Genomic DNA, 14,940 nt, shown 5'->3' on the forward strand with positions numbered 1-14,940 from the left:
AGTAGGTCAAAACTATAAACTAAGTTGAAAAATAAGATTGATTTGACCTCATTGTTCTTAGTTCTTCTGGTTTTAACTTGCCTGCATATATATATGTTTAAAATTTACCTGATAATGGTGTGGTTTTGCTATGATATAATCTAAGAATGCATCAATAAAATGCTACTGAAACAGTTGTGAATTTTGAACCCTGCTTGTGTTCATTCTCAAATACTCCTCAAACCTAGTATATATATATATATATATATATATATATATATATATATATATATATATATATATATTCGCCACGATAGATCGCTAGCCACTACACATTCTTTATTTCCTCTCCTTGTTTCTTTCTGTGTTCTTTTCTGTGGAAGAGCGTAGGCTCGAAACGTTAAAGACTTTTTCACTTCCTGACCGTTAAACTAATACATCTGTTAGTTGTCTACACCACCTGTCTTCGTCTTTTTTTTTTTTTTTTGTGAATTCTCCTTATATATATATATATATATATATGTACACTGGGTTTGAGGATACTTAATTATAAGCATATTCTTCTTTTCAAGACAATGAAAAGGGATTTTATTTTTTTTCAGATCCCTAATGGAAGATATAATCCTTTCTACTAAAAGCAAAAGGCTGAAATTTTGGGGTGGGTCTGGTCAATTACATCGACCCTAGTGTTTCACTGGAACTTAATTTATTGACCCCAAAAGGATAAAAACCAAGTCTCCCTTAAACCGTTAGCATTCGGGTTACTCTGTCAAATGCAAAGCTTATTTATTCACATTGGTTGGAATTAATCCTGCATTATCTTGTAGCTTCGAGATTTCAGTGATGTGATTGTTTAGGTTTTGAATGACATTGTTGGGTAGGAGTGAGAGGCCAGATTTGGCCAGATTGGACATAAAACAAGTAGAGAATTTTTGGCTGGATGTGGCCAGTTTAAATACAAAAGGGTTAAATCATACTCTAATATATTTAATACGATACTTTTCAAAATGATATGGAATGGTTACAGTTGGAAAAATCCCTGATCATAAGTTTTCTCAATCAGGTCTGCCCTGGGTTAAACAACAACTTAACCATAGATAACAATCAACTGTATACAGCTGAAAGATAGAAATAAATAAATAGATAGATAGATAGAGAGATAAAGGGGAGAGAGTTTGCATGATAGTATGAGAGTGTGTGTGTGTGTGTGTATGCATGTGTATGCAACAGAAATCAAGTGACTGAGAAAGGGATAGTTTGTGCGTCAATAGGAGAAAGAAAGAGAGGCAGAGATAGATTGTGTGTGTGTGTACATGTATATATTTAATAAAACTGAAGAGAGTGCAGAGTTTAATATCAACATGAAGGAGAGAGAAGTGGTTGTGGATGGGTGGGTGGGTCTGGTGCGCAGGTGATGTGACAAATATAACAAGAATTCAGGAGACTGTTGCTGTGGTAACTGTGGTTGTCTCTTCTGGCTGCACTAAACTCTAAACATCTTTCTTTCCTTGACATTTATTCAGATAGCAAAGAGAACGGGAGGGTGGGGATGAGTGTGTGTGTGTGGGGGGGGGGGGGTAAATAAGCTAGATGTGAACTAACTAGGAGAGAAGGAGGGAGGCAAGAGAGATGGACAGTTATTTAGACAGACAAATGGATGAACAAAGAGAAAGAAACTATGGATAGATAGTTAGGTAGACAATTTGATAGCTACACAGATGTGTGTGTGTATATATATATATATATATATACACATTCATGTACAAGGGGTGCCTGAAAGTTCCTGGTTTTGGGTAAAAGAAAATACAGGAGGATCGGTCAATTATGATTTTATTAAACATATTCCCCTTTCACATTCACACACTTATCGCAGCGGTCCTTCAGTTTTTCTGAGACCTGTAAAAGAACTTGGAGTGTTAGGTCTCTAACCAGGTCTTTTGCAATACTCTTAAAGCCAGGAGCTTTTCAGCACTCCTTCATATATTTAGGGAGAGAGAGAGAGAGAGAGAAATATATAGTTGTTGCCATAGATATTGACAGGCATAAATATTTTTTCAGATACCTAAATAGGTTAATAGCTAAACATATATTGGTGGTTGGATAAACAAGAAGACAAACAACAGATAAGATGCTTAATTAGAGAGAAACACATAGAAACATATATATTTGTGTGTGCGTGTGTGTGAAAGAGAGACAGGTACATAGAGAGGTAGATAGTAAAGTAAGCATATAGGCAAAAAGATATATATACATACATCATCATTTAACGTCCACTTCTCCGGACAAAATTTGTTGAGATACATTTTCTACAGCCAAATGCCCTACCTGTTGTGAATCCTCATTTGTTTCCAAGCAATTTAATATTTCCCCATGATCAGACATGTTTGTCACACAAGAATGAAAATGAACAACATTGCTTGTATGGTGGTGATGCTAATTTACAACCATCACATGATGTCTAGACAAGGGTACACACTCACACACATTCATATACAACACGTTTCTTTCAGTTTCTTATTTCTGTATTGCCTACAGGGGGCTAAGCATAGAGGGGAAAAACAAGGACAGACAAAGGGATTAAGTTGATTACATCGACCCCAGTGCGTAACTGGTACTTAATTTATCGACCCCAAAAGGATGAAAAGCAAAGTCGACCTTGGCGGAATTTGAACTCAGAACGTAATGGCAGACAAAATACTGCTAGGCATTTTGCCCAGCATGCCATACTCTTGCATTTGTCCCCTCTCAACCTAAGGTAACATGGTGGTGGAACGATGTAGATGACAGGGCCATTAGAGAAAAGAAACAGGCATGGAAGGACTGGAAGTGTATTGATAGCAGGGACCTGTATCAGATCGCCAGAAGGGAAGCTTGGAAACAAGTTTACTTAGCCAGAGGGGAAGCAGATAAGAAAAAAAGTTGCCAATGTTCTGCATTGTGAGGACTAAAGACTTGAAGTGTTTCGTGTTGTAAGACAGTGTGCGAGAGAGAATCGTGATGTGACGGGAGAGAAATGTGCCTGCATGGATGATGGCTCACTTGTATTTAATGAATCTGCAAAGAGAGAGACTTGGAGATGCCACTATGAAAGGTTGCTAAATGAAGAGAATAAATGGGAGAAAGAATGATGATGATGATATATATATATGTTATCTGAAGCATGCAGTATTATATATCTCTTATGGCTGATCTTATCAATCAGTTTCACACTTGGGATTTAATGGAATGTTAATTAATAATCTGATTATGTAACCCTGTGCCCATCAGAGATTGCTGTTATGGAATGGAATATGGTGCCAGCTCTCTGTTGTTGGAGGTGAGAGCAGGGTTACATAATCAGATTGTTACTTAACACTCCATTGAATGGCTAGCACGAAAATGACTGGTAAGATTGGCCATAATGGATATAACACTTCAGATTATATATATATATATATATATATATATATATATATATAGAGAGAGAGAGAGAGAGAGACTAATAAATAAATGCACACACATTTAGCACTGAGAAATAAGAGAAATATTTTGATAGAAAGATAGAGGGTTTTGAGACAGATAAACTTATAGATAGACAGATTCTACAAACCAGTCTATATAAAAGTAGAAAGAAAGGAAAATAGACAAATGCATATGTAGACTGACACTAAAAAAAACACACACACACACACACATACATAGACACAAAAATTACAGATACATACATATACACACAAACAAGCACACAGATCAACAGACATACAAATGCACAGAGGCAAATAAACAGATATATTGACATGCTTACACAAACAAGAAGAGACAGTTAAACAGACACACAAAGGACCCACACCCATGCTCCCTGGAAACAAAGAAAACCCAGTCATTTAAAAAAATAATGAGGAGACACCAGAAAGAGAGCGTTTCTTTTTCTTTTACGTTTTCTTTAATTTTATTTTAATTTTCGAATGTATTATTGTTGTTGATGCAGTAGTCGTTATTGTAATATCAGTTGCAGTTTATTGTACTAATAGTAGTAGTAGTAGTAGTCGTAGTAATAATAGTTGTTACTGTTGTTGGAACTGCTGCTGCAGTTATAGTAACAGTTGTTGCTGTTGTTGTTGTTGTTGTTATTGTAATTGTTTATTTGAAACCATATTCATATGATTGTGTGTGTGTTTGTTTGTGTATATGACATATATATGACATATATATGATATATATATGTGATATATATATATATATATATATGTATATATATGTGTGTGTGTATGTACGTATGTGTGTGTGGGTAACGAGGAAGAGTTGGAGGGGTGGTGGTGGTGGTGGTGGGAGAGATGGAGTCAATGGAAGGATGTTCAATAAATCGACCAACCAATCAATTCATCCATGGAATCAGTCGAGTCGGTCGAGGATCACTAAGTGGCATAGCTTGCAGGACTTGGTCAAGTAACTGTAGAGGTCGGTGGAGTTGCACTTCAATCCAGCAGGGCGTCTCTTTGATGCTAGCGCGTGGGTAGTCGGGGCCCCAGCCTTTCACAAAACTTAATCGCAGGATGCACAGGCGACGTAGATCATCGACCCCTATCCCAGCCACAGCAGATAAACCTGCAGAGAAAAGAAATAACATTAATAATGACTGTTTCTAATAATAATAATAATTCTGTCTACTATAGGCACAAAGCCTGAATTTTTTTGAGGGGGGGGGGGGGAATAGTTGATTACATTGACCCCAGTGTTTCATCCAATAGGCATGAGCGTGAATGTTCACTCATGAGTTCACACCAGAAAGTTCCACTCATGAGTTAATGAGTGAAATATGCCAAGGAAGTTTCACTCACAATTTAACCCTTTTGGTACCAACCCGGCTGAAACAGCCTCTGGTTCTGTCGTACAAATATCTTATTTTCAAAAGTTTTGAATTAAAATCTTTCACCAAACCTTAGTCTCAATTTATGTTCCTAACACTAGCTAAATGATAATTAAGTTATTTTACTAAATTCTTTGTTATATTTGAAGTTAACTGAAAGAAACACAGAGCATCTTAACAGAAATATGGTAACAAAAGGGTTAAAAAACTACATTAAAAATACCTCACTTCCTAATGAATATCCTGTGAAGAAAAAAAAAATATCACACCTGAGATATTGCGTTATCAATACAGTTCTCACACATTTGCTAATTAATGTCTTGTTGATTTGGGGGTGGAGATTGTACAGGTCAGGTATAAACATGAAAGGTGCATCATAAAGCACCTTGATACTTACCTACAGCAGGAGCAATACCACCAACAGAAGCAGGCCCTGGCACATTACCTGCGACGGCTGCTGCTTGTGCAGCTGCTGCGGCTTGAGCAGTGGCTGCTTGCTGTTGCATCTGACAATGACACTGTCGTATATCGAATACCTTCAAAGAGAAAATAAGAGACTAATGTCACTCTGTGTGTGCGTGCGTGATTTTTGTGTATGTGTATAGGTACAAGGGTGGCTGTGTGGTTAAGAAGATTGCTTCTCAATTGTAAGTTTTCAGGTTCAGTCCCACTGCATGGTACCGTGGACAAGCACCTTCTACTATAGCTCTGGGCTGATCAAAGCCTTGCAAGTGGATCTGGTAGACAGATACTGAAATAAGCTTGTTGTACATAAGGAAGGGCACCCAGCCATACAATCCAATCCAAGCCATAATAGACAACTGAAATCTGGACAGCTCCCTGCTCGCCAGCTCTATTTTAAACTGTCAAACCCATGCCAGCATGGAAAGCGGACGTTATATGATGATGATAAGGATGATGATGATGGTGTATATGTATAAATATATTACTATGTGAGCCTTGCTGTGTATGCGCCATATTAATTCGTATATGTGTATGAGTGTTATTTGTGAGCAACACAATGAATACATGTGTGTGTATGTGCGCGCGCATATATATATATATATTGCTGAAGATATGACATGCTATGCATTACATTCAACCTATTATATTAGTAGAGTACAATATGATGTCCCAAGAGCCAAGAGAATACTTACTTTGATATATGCTACAGGATATATCTTGTGGACAGCATCACCTGGAGCTCGACCAGCCTCCCTGTCGAGGTAATATGATTGCACAAACACACTATGATCACTTAGACATTTAATCCAGACGTCACCTTCACCCCGACAATCCAGCTGTACACCTTTGCCTATGTGTAACCTGTAAATGTAACATGTAGGGAACCATTACCAGGAGGAATGAGGATTGAGGACACAACAGGAACATTACAGAGAAGGCAGGAAACATGGTGATGAATGGAAGATGGGTAAAGTTACATTCACAAAGGGAGACAGCTGGCTGTTATATAATTACACTGGAGCCTGGTGTTGCCATCCGGTTTCACCAGTCCTCAGTCAAATCGTTCAACCCATGCTAGCATGGAGAGCGGACGTTAAACGATGATGATGATGATGATGATGTTGTTGGTCTGATCTGATTGAGGTCAGTTCTGATCAAGCAGCCATAAACATCCTATTTGGTACAATGTGCATTTTTTTTTTAAAGAATGTAGGATGTTATTTGAAAAGATTAGGCTTCTATTGCAAGCAGCCAATTCTTCCTTAATTCATATCTTCCTCTATTGCACTATTGACTGTAATGATGTTATACCATCAAATTTTATGTATTACACTACTGACTGTTATAATGTCACACTGATGACTGCTTTAGTGTTACACTGTCGATTGTTACAGTGTCGAGCTGTCAAATATTATGATGTCACAATGTTGAATGTTATGGTGTAACACTGTCCATTGTTACAGTGTCAAACATTATGATGTCGCAATGTTGAATGTCATGGTATTATACTGTCCATTGTTATAGTGTCATACTATCAAACATTATGATGTTACGCTGTTGATTGTTATGATGTCACATTGTCTAGTTGTTCATTGACAACTAATTTTGCCAATTTTCCTTTAACAACAACAACAACAACATTAATATGTATTACTGACCCAGAAATGTTTTGAGGATATGTTTAATTGATTAAATAGTACTTTACTGATTCAATATGCATCAATACTGAAGTAATAAAAGTTAAAAAGAAAAAATCCTGGCAGGATCTGAACCCAAAAACTAATGGGGACACAGTTCTGTAGTCCTCCAAAAGTAATTTCAAAAGGTAGAGTCCCTCTTCCCCACCAGAAATACCTAGAACGTCTTCTTGGCTGCCTAGGCTCTTTTTTGATCTCTGTCCCCTCCACACACTCTCATAAGCCCTGATTATAGGACATTTGACTTGGCACACCATTGTTTTGGCCAATAAATAACAAAACTGACTTACAACTTTGGATAGCAATGACAGTTTCTAATTTTTACATCAGACCACAAATTTGTAAGAAAAGTGGGTTAGGTTCAAGCTGACTAACTTGCTCTCAATATGTTACTGCTAGTGATTTTATCTATTTTGGATGGCTAGAATTTTAGCCCTCAAAATAAATCCCAAATAGACTGGGAAGAGATCTGAAAGCTTATATCAAATGGGTAGAGAGATCTGAAAGCTTATATCAAATGGGTAGAGAGATCTGAAAGCTTATATCAAATGGGTAGAGAGATCTGAAAGCTTATATCAAATGGGTAGAGATCTGAACGCTTATATCAAATGGGTAGAGAGAGGTAGAATAAGGAATAGTGATATATAGGATGCCTTATTTTAAACAAAGATGCCGAAGCAGGCAAGGTGCTTCTTTTCTGTTTCACTTACCGAGCACGTTCTGAAGCTTCAGTCCGATGTACGTTGGACAGTTGACCAAGACAAAACCGGTCAATACTTGATGGGTCAGTGTAGCCATCTACTTTAACACTTGGACACCCTGAAGGAACTTTGAAGGTTTCACCGACTTGTTGGTCCAGTTCAAAGTAGGTAATGGTACACCAAAACTCTGGAGCTGCAGTTTGAAGGAGAAGAAAGAGAATATTTTATTACGACGAGAGAGGACTTTTGAGTTTACACCGTGTATGAAGGAGTACTGCAGAAAAGGGACGACATATTATTGTTGGTGTGTAGCAAACAGTCACTTAATCAAAACATTCCAACAATGACCATCTCACCAAATTTTCAGAAAACATATTCAGGACGCTTCAGTCTAGAGTTTGTATGAAGGTGTACCATAGAAAAGAGGATAGCATATTATAGTTGGTGTAAGCAAACAGTAGTTTAGTCAACGCATTCGTAAAACGACCATCTCACCTAGTTTTCAGAAAATGTACAAAAAACTTTCGTTTACGAGGAAGTGTAACATGTTGTTGTTTAGCAGACAAGACTCCTGGTAGAAGCATTCAGACACCTTATTATTTTCGAGATGTGAAGTTAACAATATGTATTGGAATATAGTATAATACACTTGTGTGGTGTGAAAAAATAGCAAAGATATAAATTCAAAGCATTACATCCACGACCATCCCCCTTTATTTCAAACAATATGTGAGTAGGGGCATGTCTGTTATGGTCATGCCCCCTACTCACTCTCCTAGCTGGGAAGTCTTTGTCTTGCAGGTGCCAGTGCCACATAAAATGTACTTGTGATGGTGATGATGATGATGATGATGATGTCAGTGATGGTCTTGGTGGTGACTCAACAATTGGTTCATTAATCATTTTATTGACATTAGCCAGCTGTTGATGTATTCTAGTTTCATTTTGCTAACAATAATCTCTTTAACAGACTGGATTAACGAACTCATCTTCCATTTCATGTCGGTAATGAGAGATTACTCGATTTTCAAGGTAAAACTTGTTTTCTAAACTTTGTTACAGACAATATATATTTTTCACAGTTGCTCCCATCCACCCTTACGTAATGAAGGATAGTCATGTTTCCTCTCTAGCAAGAAACCTATTCCTGTACCCCTAACATCTTTTAACCTCTCAACACCTACCATTAAAACCACCTCCCTCCCCACTACCCCTCCGTTCTATCAAAGGGATTTCTTTTGCAAGTTACTTGGTGACCTCACTAGTACTGGTGCCATGACCAACGCATCCAAGACACTCTGAAAACTAGTTAGCGTTAGGATTGGCATCTAACCATAGGAGCCATGCCAAAGCAAATATTGGAGCTTGACACAGTCCTCTGGCTCATCAGATCTTTTTGAATTGCCCAAACCATAGCAGTATCATAAGCAGACACACAATAATGATGATGATGATGATGATGATGAATGTCATGTCAGTAAGGCAGAGAATTGTGGAGGCACATGGTCTAGTGGTTAGAGTAGTGGACTCACTGTCAAGGGATCGCAGGTTCCAATATCAAACCGAGTGATGTGTGTGTTTATGAGCGAAACACTAAGCTCCATGCGGCTCCAGCAGAAGGTAAGGGTGAACTTCTGCTGACTCTTTCACCACAACTGTCTCTCACTCTTTCCTCCTGCATCTAACAGCTCACCTGCGATGGACCAGCATCCCATCCAGGTGCGGAGCCTACATGCCAACGAAACTGGGAAACTGGCCCGTATAAGCCAGGCATGGCTCGAGAAAGAACAAACAACAACAACAACAAAGCAGAGAATTGGCAGAGTCATGAGAGCACCGGATGAAGTGCCTTGAGTTCTGAGTTCAAATCCAGCCAAGGTAAATTCTGCTGTTCATCCTTCCAGAGTCTCTATGCTGGATTGGCACAACTATTAGAGGTATCGATTAGAATGCTTATATGTTGTTTCTATTGTTTAGGGAAATATAGCCGAGCCAAGAGTTGTACAAATGTGTGTAATGCATCTGTTCTGTGAGCTGAAGCATATATATAGAAAGCTTATCTCTTTAGCATTTAAACTGGCCATATCAGGCTGTAAGTTCACCTGTTTTATATTCAAACCAGCCAAATATGGCCAATCACATTTCAAACTTACCCTACAATATCATTCTAAGCAGTCACATTATTGAAATATAGAGGTTAAAAGATAATGTGTGATTAATTCAAAGCAAAGTGAATGATAAGCATTACACTTGACAGAGTCATCTGAATGCTAAAGGGCTAAGCAACGTTTGTGGTACAGTACAGGAAAACATACTTTTTTCTGTCGAGGTTTTATATGCCCCATTATTAGACCAGTTTCTTTAGTCATTGCACAGTAATCACTTATAAGCTTCAAGCTTATAAAATACTATTATTATTATTATTATTATTTACAGAACTGTAAAAATTGATGCTGTTTATCAAGAAACCATCTCTCACTCTCTCACACACACACATGTCCTTTATAGGACTGCTACCTCCTGGTGGCAAATAAACTTTACTATGTGTGTGTGTGTGTGTGTGAGGAGAGAGAGAGAGAGACTTAAAAGAAAGGAAGAAATAATCTCACACACAGGTATAAATAAAACATAGAGAGAGAGAGAGAGAGAGAGAAAGAAGACAGACACACTCACACCACATTACATACATATTTCGGTAACTATACAATTATAATTAAAGCAATATTGAAAACGTGACCATGATGATGATGATGATAGTGAATATGAAAAAAAAATATCAAACTTACGTGGTTGGTTTGTCAGGGGAGGTAACTGATTGCTATTCCCTGGTTAAAAAACAAATATAAAGATACAAACATTGATGTTATTTTAGATATATACATGGTAGAAATTGCTCATATATTTTCTCAGACATATAGTAATATCAGGATGGGGCGGGAACAAGTCAGCTACGGAAAAATACTGAAGTATATAACAACAAGAAGAAACAAAACAAAACAAAAACAACTACACAGACTATTTTTAATGAGCACCAGTGAAAGAGATAAAGAAAACATGTGTTGAAGAGAGGAGGAGAGGTGGGAGGAAACAGTATGTGGTAGGTAGATAGATAGATGGATGGATATATAATGAACTACATGTTCATTAAATAGCAGTAGTAGTATCGCTTCCAATAAATAACAAAAGGCATAGTTGTGTGGTAAGAAGCTTGCTTCACAACCACATGGTTCTGGGATCAGTCCCACCGCATGGCACCTTGGGCAAGTGTCTTCTACTTTAGCCTCAGACCGACCAAAGCCCTGTGAGTGGATTTGGCAGGTGGAAACTGAAAGGAGCCTATTTAATAAATATGTATATATATGAAAGAAGGTTTGAAAATGCACTTATTTTTTAAAAATATTTATTTACTTAACCGGTTTCACTTTTTTAGAAAAAGATTATCAAAAGTCTTTGAGAATAATAAAAAATGTTAAAAAACAGTTCGAGTATTAAAATGCATATATACATTCTTTGATGATAAAATATATTTAAAGTATAAAGCTTTGTATGAACTTTGTATTGTTACATACTGATTATCACACATTCTCTGATATTAAAATGAAAATGTTAAAAACAGTGTATGAAAATACACATATGGAAAAATACATATACATATTCTTTGACAATCGAATAAAGTTGAGGAGGAACTGACCTGACTTTTTTCTCTTGTGTATATTGAGGGAATGTTTTACTGTCTTAAGAGACAGTATGACGTCATACTGTCTCTTAAGACAGTAAAACATTCCCTCAATATACACAAGAGAAAAAAGCCAGGTCAGTTCCTCCTCAACTTTATTCGATTGTCAAAGAATATGTATAAGAATATGTATATGTATTTTTCCATATGTGTATTTTCATACACTGTTTTTAACATTTTCATCTTATCAGAGAATGTGTGATAATCAGTATGTAACAATACAAAGTTCATACAAAGCTTTATACTTTAAATATATTTTATCATCAAAGAATGTATATATGCATTTTAATACTCGAACTGTTTTTTAACATTTTTTATTATTCTCAAAGACTTTTGATAATCTTTTTCTAAAAAAGTGAAACCGGTTAAGTAAATAAATATTTTTAAAAAATAAGTGCATTTTCAAACCTTCTTTCATATATATTTCCACTCGTACGGTATTCCACAACTTTACTTTATTATATATATATATATATATATATATATATATATATATATATATATATATATATCATCATCATCATCATCATCATCGTTTAACGTTCGCTTTCCATGCTAGCATGGGTTGGACAACTTGACTGAGGACTGGTGAAACCGGATGGCAACACCAGTCTCCAATCTAAATTTGGCAGAGTTTCTACAGCTGGATGCCCTTGCTAACGCCAACCACTCAGAGAGTGTATGTCTGTGTCTATGTTTGCCACCCCACATCACTTGACAACCGATATTGGTGAGCTTATGTCCCCATAACTTAGCGGTTCAGCAAAAGAGACGGATAGAATAAGTACTAGGCTTACAAAAAAATAAGTCCTGGGGTTGATTTCTGTAACTAAAAACCCTTTAAGGCAGTGCTCCAGCATGGCCTCAGTCAAATGACTGAAACAAGTAAAAGAATAAAAGGAATATGTGTAACTTCATTGGCTTGAAATATTGTTTAGGAGTGGAGAATTATTGTAATCTGTGAATTCACTGTGGATTAAAAGGAAAATACAAACCACACACACACATGGTCACTGACGTGTAAAAAAATACATACTTATCTACTTGTAGAGGATGGGATTTTAATGAATATTTCATTTTCAATGTAATAGTACAGCTAATTAATTAATCGCTATTTAAATCATCTTGCACAATAATCATTTAATTTTCACCTTCATATAGAATCACGTTAGATTTGTGAAATGGGTGGGTGAGCAGCCCTAAGCAAGACAGAGATAAACTGAAGTTTCCCATATCTGTATTAACCCTCTCAGACCTGAGTGAGCCCCTGTGTCTAAATTCATCCTCCACCTGGCCTCTGAGCAAAATAAGAAGTAGCTACATATACAGCTCAGGAATAATGATTGCAAGCAAACTAAAGGACAGAAATGGCTGCATCTTCTTTTTCTGTGTGTGTTGTTCATCACCACTTTACTGGGAAGCTGGCAGAGATGAAGTTAAGTTTATTCCCACTACAACAGGAATATGGCATGATAGGGGATTACATCATGTGATGACTACCCTATCTTAATCTCATGTATGTTCTGTTACTCATTTGTCACCGGTTCATTTAACACAAGGAGTTTTTGAGGGGAACCAAACAACCATGACGAATGAGGTTAGATGTATTGGCCTGCTTCAGAGAACAGAATTTAGTTTTGGTGTTGGGGTGGGGGAGAGAGAGAGAGAGAGAGAGAGAGAGAGAGAGATAAAGAGGTGGGTGGTGGTGGTGGTGGTGGGGGTTATAGAACAAAATTTTGAGTAGGCTTATCCATTCTTCAATAATTATACTTACACAATGTACAATTTACCAGTTTACAAAAATGCAGAACAAGAAACCACAAACACACGCAAAAGAAATTTCATATAATTTCTGTTTTACTGGTTTGAAAAAGAAAACAACAACAACAACAACAACAACAACAGAAAAAAGACCCATTTTAATCATTGGATGAAACGTTAGTTGCTTTGCTCTTTCTACTACTACTACTACTACTACTACCACTACTACTACCACCACCACTACTACTACTGCTGCGACATTATCATCCAGCCATTTGTTGTGGTCCAATTTACTCTCAATAAAATTTCAAGTTATTACAACATTTGTATTGATACAATTATGCAATTAGCAGAACTTTTTTTTTTTTTAAATCAATATATTAAGCCTCTTTTATTAACACAATTTTGTAATCATATAATTATGTGCTAATGAAATTTTGCATTAATGTAATTTAGCAATAATAGAATTAAAAAATTTTTTTAATATTTAATATTTTTTTTTTTTGATTTAATATAATAATACTACAATAATACAACTTCATAATCAAATATAATTCTAAACGAATGCAATTTTGCAATTATCACAATTATGCATTCATACAATATTTTGTAACCATATCAATTTTGAATGGGTATAATTTAGCTATAAATACAATTTTTACATAATTTTGCATAAACACAATTTAAACTTAGCTCATGCCCTTAAAAACCGCTCCACTTTCTAGGAAAAAAGGAACATCAAAAAGGGCCTCAATGTAAGGCTATGCACTTTCTAGAGCAGCCGTGAGCAATTTGTGGCTGGCAGGAGTTTCTGAATGGTACGCCTAACAAAAAACTGCCATGACGTTTTTGTAGTAGTATGGCCGACTTAATGATGAACTAGATCTTATGTGGCCAGCTTCTCAAGAAAGGTTGCTCATGCTTATTCGAGAGCAGTGTTTCTCAACCGTGTTTTTCCTATGGACCCCCTCTGATTCCTTATTTTACCCTACTGGACCCTTGTACCCATTCAATGTTCTTTTCAAAAAAAAAATATAATCATTTTTATAATTAAAGATTATTTTAAATTGTATAAAAAAAAAAAATTGTTAGAATATTTATTTTGTATTGTAGAAGTATAACCGGTTTAACCAGAAGCATAACCATAAATTTGAATAACAAAATCTTATAAGGCCTCCTCCCACCACCACCACCACCACAAGGGCCATGTGGACCCTGGTTGAGAACCACTGTTCCAGAGTCAGCTGCTGCTGCTGCTACTACTACTGCTACTACTGCTACTACTACTACTACTACTACTACTACTACTACTACTACTGTCTATTTCAGCAGAGTGGGGAACAGGTGAAGTCATATCACTGAAAACATTAAAACAATAAAATTGTCAACAAACACACGCACGAGCGCACACACACACACACACACACACTTCTCCGCAAACAATGTCAAAAAGTCAGACATTTCAAATGGATTTAAACAAAAGTTAGATTTAGATTAAAATTAGGAAGAAAAGGAAAAAAAAACAACATATAAAACAAAAAGACAAACATTGAAAATAAAAGAGAGAGAAAAAGAACGGATTAGTGGATTAGAATTAAATAAAACAGAACAGAAAGTGCAAAGCTGAGAGAGAGAGAGAAAAGGGATTATATTTAGATTAGAGTTGGTTGTATTATGAGAATTGAAAAGTGCAGTTGTTTAAATAAAGTTAAGGGGGAAAAATTTACTGGGTGGAGTGAGGGAGATATTTTTTGG

General features: G+C 36.4%; 1 protein-coding gene across 11 annotated transcripts in view; it reads right to left on the reverse strand.

Moving 5' to 3' along the window:
* Window positions 1-950: 950 nt before the first annotated feature.
* LOC106876392 (SMAD family member 4) overlaps window positions 951-14,940 on the reverse strand; it is a 175,643-nt gene continuing 161,653 nt past the window's right edge. For all 11 annotated transcript variants that reach the window (XM_014924911.3, XM_014924910.3, XM_014924909.3 and 8 more), the window contains 5 exons: window positions 10,475-10,513; window positions 7,698-7,881; window positions 5,983-6,151; window positions 5,223-5,361; window positions 951-4,563 (listed from right to left, as the gene is read on the reverse strand). In XM_014924911.3, coding sequence (XP_014780397.1) covers window positions 4,334-4,563; window positions 5,223-5,361; window positions 5,983-6,151; window positions 7,698-7,881; window positions 10,475-10,513 — 761 coding nt within the window. In that variant the 3' untranslated portion in view covers window positions 951-4,333. The remainder of the gene's footprint in view (window positions 4,564-5,222; window positions 5,362-5,982; window positions 6,152-7,697; window positions 7,882-10,474; window positions 10,514-14,940) is intronic.

The sequence above is a fragment of the Octopus bimaculoides genome, chromosome 14, assembly GCF_046866305.1.
Source record: "Octopus bimaculoides isolate indiv1 chromosome 14, ASM4686630v1, whole genome shotgun sequence".
In the NCBI taxonomy this organism is placed as follows: domain Eukaryota; kingdom Metazoa; phylum Mollusca; class Cephalopoda; order Octopoda; family Octopodidae; genus Octopus; species Octopus bimaculoides.